General features: G+C 41.6%; 1 protein-coding gene across 7 annotated transcripts in view; it reads left to right on the top strand.

Moving 5' to 3' along the window:
* grm3 (glutamate receptor, metabotropic 3) overlaps positions 1–14124 on the top strand; it is a 37960-nt gene extending 23836 nt beyond the window's left edge. For all 7 annotated transcript variants that reach the window (XM_044194745.1, XM_044194750.1, XM_044194749.1 and 4 more), the window contains 7 exons: positions 4974–5216; positions 5336–5525; positions 6530–6839; positions 6952–7145; positions 7264–7396; positions 9359–9536; positions 10489–14124. In XM_044194745.1, coding sequence (XP_044050680.1) covers positions 4974–5216; positions 5336–5525; positions 6530–6839; positions 6952–7145; positions 7264–7396; positions 9359–9536; positions 10489–10565 — 1325 coding nt within the window. In that variant the 3' untranslated portion in view covers positions 10566–14124. The remainder of the gene's footprint in view (positions 1–4973; positions 5217–5335; positions 5526–6529; positions 6840–6951; positions 7146–7263; positions 7397–9358; positions 9537–10488) is intronic.
* The last annotated feature ends 2115 nt before the right edge of the window (positions 14125–16239 follow it).

Here is a 16239-nt window from a genome sequence, read left to right as displayed (position 1 = left end):
TGTGATATTCCCCCTTCTTTATGCTTTTGTTTGTGTGTGTTTATGTGTGTGTGTGTGTGTGTGTGTGTGTGTGTGTGTGTGTGTGTGTGTGTGTGGTGTGTGTGTGTGATATGTCTGTGTTAGCAGAGGCGGTGTGCCTTTAGGGCCATATTGAGCAGAGAGCTTACTGCAACGTTTAGATGATAGAGAACAACCTTCACTCCTTCTCTCCCTCATTTTCTCTTCACACTCTTTCTCTGTCTCTCTCTCTGTCACTCTCTGTCTCTCTGTCTCTTTCTCTCACTCTTTGCCACTCTGTCTCTCTAAATCTCTCTCTGTCTTCATTCTCTTTCTCACCCAGAAAGTGTCCTACTCTCTCTACATTCAAAAACAGCACATCCCACTCAGACTTCACAAGGTTGCTCTCCTGCCTCCACCGCCTCTCTGCGCCGGTCTGTTCCTCCACTCCTTCACTTTGCTCATCCCTCCATCCATCCTTCACCTTTTCTCTATTGATTCCTCTGTCTAAAGGCTTTCCTCCATCCACCTATATCTCTGCTGCGGTCACATCAGTTTCTTGCTTTTCTCATTTGCTATCTCCTCTCTTTTTTTCTCGTATTCTTCTCCCTCTTCTCCCTTGTCACTTCCCTCCTTTCTTTGCCCTTATCTCGTCTCTTGGCTCATCCTCCCTCCCAGCACCTCCTGCTTTTGGCCTGCCGTTTCTTTCTTTGTCCCCCCCCTATCTCACCACCTTTCTTTCAGTCAAGCCTCAGCTCTTTGCTGCCGCACCTTTCCTCCTATACATTTTTCTCCCTTGTTTTCGACTTCCTTCTCTCCACCCTATCTGTCCGCTGTTCCCCTGTGGCCTGTTGGTCTGTGGCCCAGGCAGCGCCTCCGTCCCCAGGGACTGAATCTGCAGGGAGAACAAATATAGCTAATGTGATCTGTCTGTGTGTGAGTTTGTGACATGTGAGTGCATCACTGAGTCCATATCTGTATGTGCTCAGGGATATGTGTGTGTGTGTGTGTGTGTGTGTGTGTGTGTGTGTGTGTGTGTGTGTGTGTGTCTGTGGGGCACAGATGTGTAAGGTCATCAACCCTCTGAAGAAAGAAAAAGAGGGACAAGAGAGGTTGGTCACATCATTAGCATGCAGAGCCGTTGCATCTATATATTTTACCTGGAACAGAGAGTCTGTGCATGGACCCGCAGTGTTTTCTTTGTAAAGCCTAAATCAGGATTAAATCAGGGATTCAGGTGAATTGATGCTTGGAAATACAGTTCTCAATTCCCTAACCAACAACTAATCAACAGCCAGCTTTTGAATTTTTAGTCACACGCTCACAAAAAGCAAAGATTCGCCCTCTCTCTTTGAGTCTGTATCTCTCTCTCTCTCTCTCTCTCTCTCTCTCTCTCTCTCTCTCTCTCTCTCTCTACTTTTAGATTACTTATTCCTACTTATTCCTCCCAAGCCCCTTTGCCTCCTCTCTCTCTCCCTGCCTTTAATACCCACAATCCCCTTTGGGCTTCGCTTTAGCCCGACATGGTCGAGAACATAATTAATTTCACAGCTTCTGAATGAAAAGCCTGTTTTCACCATGCTTCTAATTAAGCTAGAATTACAAAAATTATGGATCTGGTTAGGCTGCGTTATAACAGGAGTTTGTCTCACGTAACTTTATTTACCCTTTTTATACTGTTATTTGTTTTATATTCTGTGGCCCCAGCTGTTTGACACCAAAAATGAAGAGCAGATTTTAATTGACAATGCAATGAAATATATTCACAGTTGGTCTGCACAAAGGGCACTTTGTTTTGTTGAGTCAAAATATGTCAATTTATCAATTACCTAACTCCATGATACACTGTATCCAGTGCACCTCAGCTGTACAACATGAATGATTTAGAGAGAATGACGCTGAGAAGACATTTACACATTTGGATGCTGGCGACACCTTAAACGCATGGAAAGTCACTCAGAGCTTTGAGTAGTGCTCAGGGCTGAGCCTGCTCTGGGTCTCAGCAAGACTGGACTGGGCCAGCAGGACGTATTGTATGGATGAGGTCACACAGAATCATCAGTCATCACTGTTTTAGGGCTTAAGCTGTGTCATAGTATGTGTTGTGCCACTGCAAGAAAGCCCGCAAACTGCTGTTAGGAAGCAGTCACCACATTCAAGTCTTCAAAAGTCTGAATTGGTTCAGTTCATGATTCATCAGTTACATCACACAGAAACAAGCTGTAGAAAGGTAGCTGAGGGACAAGCGTCCTTTTAGCTGCTCTACCCCCCACTTGTCTATTGCACATCTGCTGAAATTCAAATGCTTTTTAGCCATGCGGCATGGCTCTATTGATGGCAACATCAGTCTGACAGTCTGTTGATCAGTTGGTCCACCACTTTGGTCCTGGAATATATCAAATTTTTCACTTCCTATAATATATCTTAACATCTACCCAATGGATTGGTACCAAATCTTGTACATCCCAGAGGATGAAGCCTAATGATTTTGGTGATCTCCTGAATTTTTTTACTATTGGATGAATGGCCATTACCTTTGGTACAGACATTCATGTTCACCTCAGGATGAATTATAATAACTTTGGTCTTTGGTGATCCCTTAACTTTTAATATCATGTAGCACAATCATCATTTTAAATTTTCAGTTTGTCCAGTACTTTGGTTATTGACCAAATACCTGCAAAACTAATGACATTCCCATCAACCTCAGCTGTACTTTGTGTTTAGTGCTAATTAGCAAATGTTACCATGCTAACAAGCTAAACGAAGATGGTGAATATGGTTAACATTATTCCTGCTAAACCTCAGCATGTTAGAATTGTCATTGTGAGCATGTTAGCATGCTGACCTTAGCATTTAGCTGAAACACATCCTCACATTGCCGCATGGCTATAGAACCTTAGTCTTGTTTAGTCAGAATCTAAATCTTTCAGCCACTGGAACTCTGAGCTCACCAAACTTTTAAATTCAGCCCAGGACAGTCAATCAAGGACCTGGGCTGCCTGTCTCAGCTCTCTGCCATCACCAGAGGAGTCTTGGTGGCCTTCACCAGCTCTAACTTGCACCCTCATACACTTTCCTGATAAGCCGCTCTGTCACGTCAGCAGGGTTGCTGGTGTTGGTTATAGGGAGGAATCACTAGTCCTCTGAGTCTATTGCTCTCTGACTGTCATCTGTTAGAGGGAAGTCAAGGACAATACAGCGTCCTCAAACAGGTCTGTAGGCTAATGCCGTTATCTCTTTAGTCTGTATTACACGTAATTACCACATATAGCTAATTAGGCTTCAGCACACATCTAAGGTCCTAATAAGGTGCAGTTATGATAATTAGCTAGTGGGAAAGTGTTTCTGTGAGTGTGTATGGGTGTCTAAGAGGAGGAGGCCCAGCTTGTCATATTGCTCAGTGTTATTAGCAGACTTTATTATCTGCCACGATGCTGAAGATATTATCAGCACCTTCTTATTGAAATAATTTTCATTTAGCTGTCACCTAAACATTTAGCCCGAAAATCCAAAGACTTGACACTTAGAATTTCCTGTGACAGAGAGAGAGAGGAGAAAGATAGAGGGTTGTGCTGTCTCTGTGATTTATGGATTTCATAAACCCTAACCCCCTCTGCTGCCATCTGACACGCCATTCTTCTCTGAACACATTGAGCTTTCACAACAATAGCACAGCTTTAGCCCTTGTCAGTGTTGCAAGCACGTACACACACACAGATTCTCACACAGACACACACACCACTAACAGCAGGGTCAGAGCTTTGGTTCTGTCAGCACAGCCTCCCACAGCGCTCAGAGCAATACCTTAACCATCACACTGTAAAGTAAAACCTAATGGAGCTTCCACAGGCGTGTGTGCGTGCACATCCTCACACATACATACACACGTTTCAGCCCAGCAGTTTATTCACAATCTGTAATTTGATTCATTCCACTGATCCCAAGCTGTACGTTTGGAGAAAGACTTTGGCCGGTGATTTCTTCAGTTACCCAATGACAGAGATATGAGGAAGGCAGCACAGTATCATCAATGCTGCTGTGCACTGAAGACCAAGTGTATTGTTATACGTTGAAGTGAGATGCTTTATAAACCCACTGTACGCTGCACTATCCCTAGCCACATCATCATTTGACAAGGGAGGCAGCTGCGTATAACACTCAGCCCTGATCAGTGTATCAGCAGCACAGAGTTGATTGCTCCACTGTAAGGACAGAAGTGGCACTGTAGGAGTGACATACACTTTGTCTGTGTCAGAACGACCAAGTGTCAGCACTGTCAGGTCCAACACTGCCTGCAACGCACCAAGAAGTTATTCCCAGTCCATGGCTGCTTTTATTCCATGGGGGTTTTTTTTAATGGTTTCAGCATCCTGCCAATTTTACAATCTTTTCTGTTCCCACATCCTCAGGGTAGATGGTAATCCTTTCATAACAACTTGTATACAAACCAGTTTGGCAGTTTCAGCAGTGTACCTCCCTCACATAAGAGACCCAGAGGCTAATTCTATCAATGTGTGGGTAGCTATAGCACTGCCCAGAGATTCAGTCCTCTGCCTTCATGCCTATATGACTTTATGGGCAGTTTGTTAATGATGCATTTGGTAATAAACGTTGTCAGATCAAAATTTAGAGCAGCGTTTTTGTCCATATGTGACCTTAGGGAAGGATGGGAGGTCATTGATGCACACAGACATCACCAAGCATACCAGGCATTTATAGCCTCTTAGCAAATACTTTTGTGACTGGCTGGTCTTCAGTAATGAAAACGCCATTGTAATGCCCTTCATTGTCTGTTCTGGACTCCTAAGGCTTAACTGACCATGGCTTATTGTCTGTGTTCTCACTGCTGCTTTTAAGAGGCATCAATGAAACATCAATGGGATGATTGTTTGTGATTGTTTAGCTTTAATCTCTTTTTTCCACTTGTCTTATCACTTTCTATTCCACTCTTTGTCTCCACCTCACCCCTCCAGCCCCTTTCTCTCCTCCAGGCAGTGAGACAGCAGTGAAGTTTGATTCCCAGGGGGATGGCGTGGGCCGATACAACATCTTCAGCTACCAGCGTTCTGCCGATCGTTATGGTTACGTGCCAGTAGGTGAATGGGCAGAGATTCTGAGTCTGAGCAGCGATCTGATTCACTGGCCCAGAGAGGTGGTGCCCACCTCGCAGTGCAGCGACCCCTGTGAACGCAATGAGATGAAAAAAATGCAGGCAGGTAGGAGACTGAATTTCAACAATGTTCTTTTTTGTTATACCACATACCATACCAAGCAGCAGTGCCTTTTGAAAAATCTCAGGCTGTCACTCTCTGCTGTTCATATTCCTGTTTCCCAGGTGAGTACTGCTGCTGGATCTGTACAGCCTGTGAGCCTCATGAATACCTGGCTGATGAGTTCACCTGCTCACCCTGTGCTCCTGGCCAGTGGCCCACTGATGACCTAACGTCCTGTTACGACCTTCCTGAGGACTATATTATGTGGGAAGATGTCTGGGCCATTGGTCCAATTTCCATCGCCTGTGTAGGGTGAGTGATAAAGGGCTGTCAACGTGATGTAAGATTCTGACTGGTCCTTAGAGGTGGAAGTGTGTGTGTGTGTGTGTATGTATGTGTTTGGTGTGTGTTTGTATGGATGTTGGAATGGGGGAAGGGAAATGACCGTTCAGTAAACCCCTCCCCCAAACAGTGATCGTCCAATCATACATTTTTTTTAATGGCTAGTTTTAAATTTTATAGTATCTATCCACTAGCCGGTCCTGGATGACATCAGGCAGTTAAGGATAATGTTAGAAGCTCTGTCCTGCTTTTTATTGGATTTAGGGATATTTACACTCCAGCAACCCCAACCAATATTACCCAAGATAGCATTACATTTGTCAAACACATCACTTTGTCCTCATCCTAAAAGCCTTTTCTCTTGTATCATTAGAACTGAATACAAGTCTGATCATATGTTTTTCTTTATCATACTAACAATAACAATACTCTACACTGCAATACAAAAACAATGCTGCTTCTTTACATGGATTATCAACTGGTGAGGATACTGACTTTTTGCCATGGACATACAGCTTTAGTCTTTTAGCATATCATATATGTAGCCATCACGTGTATATTTAAGACCCCTTTAGCAAGATTCTTGTTTTAAAAAAAAGTCCACTGAAAAAATGTTTAAAAAAATCATCTTTTTTAACTAACTCATGGAGCTAATATTAGCTTAAACTGACAAACGGGGGGAACGGTCAATTGAGGCTCAATAATACATAATACCACTTTACTTGTGCTTTTACATACCTAAACATGTATTATGATATGAACCTATACTGATATTGGAAGTTTGAAGTTTTTTGGATTATGGTGCTATGTTTGTTTATATATATATTATATATATATATATATATATATATATATATATATATATATATATATATATATATATATATATAAAACTCAGACCTACTTGTGTAATAGTATATAAGCAGTGACTTCATGAAACTCCTTTGGCTGTATAACTTCCCCACTGTCCACAGGTTCATGTGCACCGGTCTGGTGTTCTGGGTGTTTATCAGACACAACCACACACCACTGGTGAAAGCTTCAGGCAGAGAGCTATGTTACATCCTCCTCTCGGGAGTCTTCATGTCCTACGCCATGACTTTCCTGTTCTTGGCCAAACCCTCTCCTGCCATCTGTGCCCTGCGGCGCCTCGGCCTGGGCACATCATTCGCTGTCTGCTACTCCGCCCTCCTTACCAAAACCAACAGAATCGCCAGGATTTTCAATGGTGTGAAAGATGGAGCGGGTGCAGTGAGGCCACGCTTCATTAGCCCGTCATCTCAGGTGAGTGATTGCAGCATCATGTCCATCCATCTGCATTCAGTGGGATGGCTGGATGGAGAGACAGACAGTGGATCTTAATGCACTTACCTACCTCTCCCCCCTTCTTTTTCAGGTGTTCATCTGTCTGAGTTTAATCTCCGTCCAGTTAGTGATGGTGTCAGTGTGGCTGCTGCTGGAAGTTCCCGGGACAAGGCGCTTCACGTTGCCAGAGCGACGACAGACTGTCATCCTCAAGTGTAACGTACGCGACTCCAGCATGCTGCTGTCACTGGGATATGACGTGCTCCTGGTCATCCTGTGTACTGTGTAAGTGTGTCATAGCTAATTTCGATTTGCCATGATAGTTAGAGGTTCCATCTAAAATGCTTTATGTTATGATTTTTCCAGATGGTGTTTAATTAGAAATATGGTTCTCTCCCTCTAGGTATGCCTTCAAGACCAGGAAGTGCCCCGAGAACTTCAACGAGGCCAAGTTTATTGGATTCACCATGTACACCACCTGTATAATTTGGCTGGCCTTTCTTCCCATCTTCTATGTTACATCCAGTGACTACAGGGTATCTTCTTGCACACACACACACACAAATACTTGTCTCATTTGGACATTGCACTGACCCACATTAAATAACTGCTACATGCCTAAACCCCAAACCAACTAAATATAACAACAATCTTACTGGAAAACTTTAACATTTCAGCAAATAATATGTATACGCTTATTCACTTTCTTTCCAAGAGTTAGATGAGAGGATTGATACCACTCTCATGTCCATACACTAAGTATGAAGCTACCGCCAGCAGCTGGCTAACTTAGCTTAGCATAGAGACTGGAAACAGGAGGAAACAGCTAGCTTGTCTCTATCCAAAGACAACAAAATCCACCTGCCAGCACCTTTAAAGCTCACTAATTAATACTTTGTATCTTGTTTGTTTAATCCATACAAAAACCGAAGTGTACAAATGACAATAAGTCGTTTTACGGGGGGGTTATGTACCAAACTCTGTATTGGCCAGTTTGTGCTAAGTTAGTCAGCTGCTGGTTGTAGCTTCATATTTACTGTGCAGACACAAGAGTGGTATCAATCTTCTCATCTAACTCTCTGCAAGCAAGTGTATTTCCCAAAATGTCAAATTATTCCTTTAACCCCAAGATTTTATGATTTACCTTCAAGTTTTTTAATCCTCAAACAGGAGGGGGTTCTCTAAAATGTCAATGTGTGAGCAGTTTTTTGTCCCCTCAACATGATTAATACATGCACACAGGTTACAAACGGGTGACTACACTGGTGTTGTGGCAACTTAAACAATGTCTAATCCTGCTGGCAAATGTCCCAGCTCTGCAGTATTAGGATGGCAAAGAGACAGACTCTGTCAAACTGCTGACACATGTCCAGATTTAACAGCAAAAGGGAATGGTTGTTCACCTGATCCATACAAATCTTAAGAATACACACTCACACATTGCACTGTATCAAAGGGCATAAGAGAGGAGTGCTGATGCCAGGGCTGCTCATTTGATCCCTGTAGAAAATCTCTCTCTCTCTCTCTCTCTCTCTCTCTCTCTCTCTCTCTCTCTCTCTCTCTCTCTCTCTCTCTCTCTCTCTCTCTCTCTCTCTCTCTCTCTCTCTCTCTCTCTCTCTCTCTCTCTCTCTCTCTCTCTCTCTCTCTCTCTCTCTCTCTCTCTCTCTCTCTCTCTCTCTCTCTCTCTCTCTCTCTCTCTCTCTCTCTCTCTCTCTCTCTCTCTCTCTCTCTCTCTAAGCTCTCTCTCTCTTTAAGCATTTCTTTGGCCTTGCACAACCACCCACTCACACACACAAAAGTATATACACACACACAAACACAGAGGAAATGTTGATGGGTTGATTACTAATGTGCTTCTCTGTACAGTAATGTGATTGTACTGTGAGTTGCTGTTAGTCAATCCTGTAACTCACTCTAACACTTTTCGGCCACACAGAGTTAGACACAGCAGTGAAATGGCAACCTGAAAGGGACACACAGCATACACCTCTCCAGATCTACCTAAGATTGTATTTAGAATTGATTTCGTTCAATAAATCGCAGAGAATGATGTTAAAGCTACCACTGAGATACTGTTAAGTTTGGCCTCTGTGGTCTCAGTTGATTAAGTCTTTTATTGATCCATCCTGTAATTGTTATCCTCTATGTAATTGTTATCTTCTGGACTATTGCAAGGTAACAAAGTCTGCCAATAAATAGTTATACTCTCACTTTACAGACCTCACTGGCTCTGTGTATGCAAAGAGATGGCTTAATTACTTTTAGGCATTTTTATGTTCTAAATATAGCTATGGTTTATCGAATCGGCTTTCATTTATTATTGTTTTGTGTTAAGCACTTTGAATTACTCATTCAAAAATTGCCTTTGAAAAATGTTCATTATTACAGATTACTATCATCAAATTAGCTCTTAACAGCAATTACTTTGAACTACATTAGCATAAGATTTATCCATCAAAGTCTGGCTACTAATTACTGTCTCCTTTTTTTCTCTGCAGGTTCAGACCACTACCATGTGTATCTCAGTCAGCCTGAGTGGCTTTGTGGTACTTGGCTGTATGTTTGCTCCCAAGGTCCATATCATCATGTTCCAGCCCCAGAAGAATGTGACCACCCACAGGCTTAACCTCAATCGCTTCAGTGTCAGTGGGGCTGCCACCACATACGCATCTCACGGTAGGTTACATGCAGTTACCTCATTTTTAAAGAGACAGGATTTAGAGCAGCACTCTCTTGGTCTTTTTTTTTAGTATGCCTCTGTCAAATTATTATTCAGCACAATGGACAGCCCTGTGTTCCACTTTTGCTATATAGGGGATGCAAAATCTTGAATTTTAAAGTATCTAGATGTTTGTTTTCTGTATTTTTCTGTATTTTGTTCCTATAGAACAGCTACAGAACAGTTTTGAATAGTCTTAATGCTATGACCTAAACCTGGAAGGTCTCCAAATATGAACCACTATTACTCCAAATGGGTTACATTTATGGTTATGGGATTGAGGTTCAATCATGAGCTAGTTAGACTGTAAAGAATGGCATCCTGCTGACAGAGCTATAGTGTTGAACAGTACAATGAGATGCCAAGAAAGAAGCATGCCCCTAAGAAGTGACTGGAATTTTTAACTAACATATTTAAAGTTTTTTTGACAACTAAAAATATGTATATATTAACTGTATATGTAGCACACATTGCACCCCAGAATAAATACAAAATCACAGTGCTTAATTGGCCTCACAAAAAATAATTTTTTTAATTTCATTAAAGGGTTGGGTGCAATTCTAGGCAAGTTTTTCCAAATGCTCTGACTCAAATATCAATATAACGCAGTGCAGTGCAGTTTGTTATCTGCACAGGTGTGCACCATGGTTAAACAGCCACTGTCATCTAGCAACTATATCTTGATGTCTTGGGGATGTCTTTTGCATCATGTATGTGACACTCATTACACTACATTTAATTTGCCTATAGGGGCAATGCTCTCTCCACACTAATGTGTAGACCTCCATCATTATTATGATTATTTGATATTTTTTGTAACTTTTTTGTTACATGATTTGATGATGAATGCTTGATTTCTGTCTTTCTATGTAATTACCTTCTTCTTTCTCATTCTATCTCTTTTTCTAGCTTCTGTGAGCGCCCACCACGTCCCCACCGTGTGCAACGGGAGAGAAATTGTCGACTCCACTACTTCCTCTCTGTGACCACATCCAGTCCACTCTCTAAATCTGCCCCTGCGACTGTTAGCCAATCCATAAACATTATCCCCCTCAACCATCATTTCTCAGCTCATATGCACATTGTATGGACTCACACACACACACACACACACTCAGACACACATAAACATATGTACACATTCGAACAAATACACGCACAAACAAGCAAAACAACCTTCCTTGTGGACTAGAACTGTATTGTTTCACAAATGTAGAAAGTGTGTAACTATAATTAAATTATTTTCTAGGGATGTACATACATGGAATCGACATTGTTGTAAGTAGAGAAACAAAAGAACAAAAAAAGTTTTTAGGAGGAATTTTTGGAGCCTTTGTTTTTGATAGCTTTGTTATGATGCGGTGTAAATAGACATGCGCTTAATCATGGTAGGAGGGTGTGTGTCCCTCAGTCTGGATGCACATTTGTGGCTCTGCTTGCCTCACCTGCAATATCCCACAGACTTTTTATTCTTGTGCTTTTTTGTAGGTCTCATTGTAATAACCAATTATGTATGCATTTCTATTGTGTATCTGTACATTTGTATATTATACTACTGATGGTTCAAACAGCACAATGTTGACAGTCTTGTAACCCTAGAATGAATGTGGACAAAAGCATAAACTGGATAGTATAAGATGGCTGGAACGGACATGTACAAAAATCCATCAAACTCATCGATTTACAGTTACACTGTGCCAGAACACAATTTTCAGTTTGAGAATTCATCTATTCACATCTTGATAGATTTGCTCTGCATCCTAGATCCGTATAAAGAACCCATTGTGGCTGTTTTTGCAGGAAAATATATTTTGCTTTTGATACAAATGTTCATTTTTCTATTTCTAATCATGGAATCCCTTTATCTAAATGGCCATAGTTCCAGACATGTGTTCTCCAAAGCAGCAGTATGTTCACTCCCACTCTCAAACTGCTGTTGCGTTAGAGGATTGCTGTAATGGATTGCTAATAATAACTAATAGCAGGGCTGAAAAGATATAGTACATCAAATGCATTTCTTCTGCCTCAAAACTGTCAATACAGACAGTTCTGCGATAGTTCTGTCAGCAATAACAAACTGGTGTCTTACCCGGTAATTATGAATTTGTACTCAAACGCAAATGACTCAAACACACATGGAGGGAAACTGTCTGCTTTGCTGAGCACATGTTGAATTTTTCCAATTATAGGGGAGTGGTAGCTTATGTTTTTGTGCCCCATAGATACAGTATGTGGTGATGTTTTGAATATGGCTATGTGCCTTAATGTATGTTTGATAGTGCTCCAGGTAGAGGTTGTAAGAGATCAGTTTTACATTACCAGCTGCAAATCCTTGCTTGGTTAATGTAAAAGTGACCCCAGTATTGAGTACATGTTTCAGGGCAACACTATGCCAGTTAGTTTTATTCCCTACCAAGCCTTCTGCCATTGATTGTTTACCTGAAGTGTTGAAACAGTTAATCTGAGGAATCCTTAGGTTGAAACGACTCTCTCTACCCCCCCTTCTTTCTCCAGTCTGTGATTAAAAAAACATGAAATGGATATTTCTGATAGACACCCAGCACACGGATTTTACTTTACATGTTTTACTTAGGGGCTCCAATAAAAGAAGGAAGGGGAAGAGAAGCTCACATACCATTAAGATGAAGTCGTTGATGCGCCGACTTATTGAAGTGTGCAGTTTACATGTCTGTGTTAAATGTGTTGACGTTGAGAGGCACAGTGGAGCAGCTGGCTTCGGCAGTCCCAGAGAGGCTCACGAGAGGAAGCAGAGCACACAATGTCAGCTGCTGGCAGATCTAACAAAATTGAATTTTAGAGTAGAACTCATACATAACATACATAACATTTATCAAAACATCCATACCCATCGAACTCTCTGTTTGTGGCTGCAAATATGACAGACTCTCTTGTGGGTGACAGTAATGAGGTGGGGGAATAAATGACAAAAACATGAAAAAAAGTTTTTCTAAGAAAATCGCCTAAATTAGTGGACTAATTTAGCAGTACAGTATACTTCATTTTAAAGAGTGGCCTCTCATGCAAGGATTTGTTGCATTTAGGATGATAGTAAATTATTAATAAACTGATAAATGGTTACATACTATAATGCTGTCTAAAATAAAATGTGACTGTTATACTTGATATTTCTAACAAAATCTGTGATCAGAATAATTTATTTGCTTCCCCAGACAAGCATTTTAAATCTAGTTTCTTCATGTTAGAATTCATATAGTCGGTACAGACAGAACTGTTGAACATTCATCTCTTGACTGGTCCACACCTTTACACAGCCAGTCTCCAACAGCACCCTGTGATTATCACACTGAATGATAGATTGAAAGAATTTCAGAGGATGCGCCAAGACGAGCCGACCTACATTGGGGCATGTGTTAGGTGCAGAGAGCAGGAGGAGAGAGCGATGTGGCAGAGCAGAGGGGAGCTGCTGCTGGATTATGTAAAGCACTCCCACAGCCCAGAAGTCACAGCACTTCTAAGGAAGCTCAAAGCATCTCAGAGATTCTCAGTCTTTGTTAGCAGAAGGCTAAGCCATTCACTCAGTGGTCCTGCTCCCACAAGATACACCCCGCATGGCAGGTTGCTATGGACAACCACCGCCACATCCGCTGCCGGAATGTCTATTTGTCTGCATGGAGAGGAGGGGTGAGGGAGGGCGAAAGAAGAGGAATAGAAAGAGGAAAAAACGGGTTGTCGCTGGTGCTGATTCAAATTGGCAGTGACTGATGAGATTTGGCTCAGCAAGGCCCAGTACTCTACTCCCAGCTTTTAATGGTCGCACAAATAGAGCACTTAACCCTGATTCTCCCCTCATTTAGTCCAGGGACTAGTCTCGGACAACAGTCTCACACTCTTCTTCTGACCCCCTCTCTCTGAATCCACCTCACCCATTCAACCTTTCCCCCAGCCACCAGTGTCCACCTCATCTCTACTCTGTGTGTGAAACTTGCTGCTGAGTCGGTCTCAGCCAAGACCACCTAAGCCAGACCAACAGATTGGTAGCCCACACTTAAACTGAAGCACTCAGATCTGGGTGCCCACTGAAGCACATGCCAATGAGGTGGCCTTGAGGAGGTTGGAAAAGGGACAAGGGGAAGGTAGATAAAGGAGTTGGGAAATGAAAATGGGACTCAGATGTAAAGAAAATGCATCACTTTGAAATACATCACCTTTCTCACTACACTACACTCAGTGTTTCATCTCATGTACCCACTAACTCTCACTGTGGCTTTACTCATGAATATCCCTTTCAAACAGCATGCCATCCGCTACGGACATTGTTCCTTTATTCAGCCTCTGCCAACTGCCATGTGCTCTGCAAAGGTCTCTGTGCTGTAGCCCCCACTATAAAACAGAATGTGTCCTTGGCCTCTAGGCTTTGAAACAAGACGGGATCTCTGCGGAGAAATGAAGCTGAGGTCAAGCTGAACTCTGGAACTGGCCAATCGCAAAGCAATAGTTCCATGTTTATAATACGTGCAATAAAGAGGCTGTGATGACATCATAATAAATAACAACAAGCAAACAGCTGTTGTCTGCTCGTCCTTCTGTGTCTCGTCTGTCCTGCTCAGAAAAAGTAGTTCAGTGTGTCTGTGCTTATAGTCTATAAATCTCAGCTGAAATCTAAATGCCGAATGCAAATGTAGATAAATTTGTCTCTTCAGCAACATTAACAGCCCCTCACCACCACTTTCACACACACAGGTTGTATTCATAGCGTGTTGGCAAATGTTGAAAGATGTCTCTAACACTCCTACCTAATCTGTTCCCTAAGTGATGGCACTCCAATTAAACCATCTACTGGAGTGCTCCCTGCCTTAGGACAATGCACTCCAGTGTGTATGCTCACCCTCCTCAAAAAAAGAAAGACCGAAAGAAAAAACAAAACAAAAAGAAAGACAAAATAAATTCTAAATAAGACAGTAATAAACATGGAGAAAGAAAGAATAAAGAAAGAAAGAAACCATTAGGGCAGCGTCTGTCAGTAGTTTTCTGTCTTACGTTGCCCTCAGCAACAGTCTGACAGTGTGCTAGAGTTGGGTTTTGTAGTACAGCAAGGGACACGTCAGGTTGTTGATTCAGTTCATGAAAATATTACAGACATTGCAGGTACTAAATGTTTGCAGATCATTCCTGCTCCTGTCTCTTTCTAGCGACATCACACTGCCTGCAATTCCTACTTTTGCAGAACTATTGTAGATGTTCACTCTTTTCTTGTAGCCAGGCAATGATCGCTCTCTGGTGGTAGGCTCAGGTCATTGCACAAATAACTTACATATACTGAACTCTACAGCCAATTTTCATCCCCATTTAACTGTTAGGCAGCATGCATGTTTAATTGACTAGCAGTGGTGGAAGAAGTTCTCAGATCATTTACTTGAGTAAAATTACCAATGCAATAATGTAAAAATACCCAATTACTACTAAAAGTCCTGAATTCAAAATCCTACTTAAGTAAAATTACAGATGTATTGTCAGCAAAATGTACATAAAGTATCAGGTCCTGTGACTGATATATTATTATATATGGCATTACAGTGACAAATGTACAAATACATTAACAGACAAATTTGTATAAATTTTTTGGACTTTTCTCTAATAATCTTAGCTTTTTTATGTGAAATGTTGTATACTTTTACCTCTTTGGATTTCACAGAGTTTTTAAATCACAAATTTTGTAGAACTGCTAATACCTCATAGCAGGGGCGTAGCACAAAATTCTGGACCCTGTACATACAGTAGGCACTCTCTGTGGGCCCCTCCCCACATCCACGGCTATTCATTCTAGTACCTTTGTGGGCCCTCCTCACACGAGGGCCCTGTATACTCAGTCCCCTTTTTCCCCCCAGTCCTATGCAGACATGTGAAACATGACAATGAGCCCCAACTACACACTGGTTGTGAACCCCTGGTTTAATCGTTAACAGTGCATTGTATTTAATCATGTGTTTTAAAATCTTAATCTGAAAAGTAACTAATAACTATGAGATAGATGCAGTGGAGTAAAAAGTTTGGGGGGGGGGGGGTGTTTGATCTGAAATGTAGTACAATATAATGGATATCCTCAAGTAAAGTACCTTAAAATTGTACTGAAGTACAGTATTTGAGTAAATGTACTTAATGTTAACCACTGTTGGCCAGTAGCAGTTTAGTTAACACTTGGACTCCTAATTTCTGATTCTAGGGAAGCAAAAAAATAAAAAACTGATTACAATCTAAGATTACACTGAGTTTAAAGAAGGTAAGAAGTTCTCTCTCAACATCTCTCTGTTTTCCACTGCCCTCTAGAGGAGAGGCCAGTAAAGAGCTGAGCAATGTGAGGTATTGGAGCCACAGGGGCTCAAATACTCTTGTAACAAAAATAATTGATATAAATATACAGTATATAGTCGTAATATCAGAAAAATCAGGAAAAAGGACAGCCCAAATACCTTTAATCTTGCCAAGTCAGATTTAAGATGCGTTGTGCATGTTGTGGCAAGGGTCAAAATAGCGACTGATACTGAAGTAATTGGTTAGGTTTTTTAACCCACTGGTTCTTCAAAATATTCACACTTAAAGTGCTGCTCGGACTTTGAGTGAGAACCTGATATTTAATCAGTCAGAGTGTGCCACCAAATGAATATTATTATGCTGTCTAAG

This window comes from Siniperca chuatsi, linkage group LG4, assembly GCF_020085105.1.
Source record: "Siniperca chuatsi isolate FFG_IHB_CAS linkage group LG4, ASM2008510v1, whole genome shotgun sequence".
NCBI classification, from domain to species: Eukaryota; Metazoa; Chordata; class Actinopteri; order Centrarchiformes; family Sinipercidae; genus Siniperca; species Siniperca chuatsi.
This window is presented reverse-complemented; position numbering and strand designations above follow the sequence as displayed.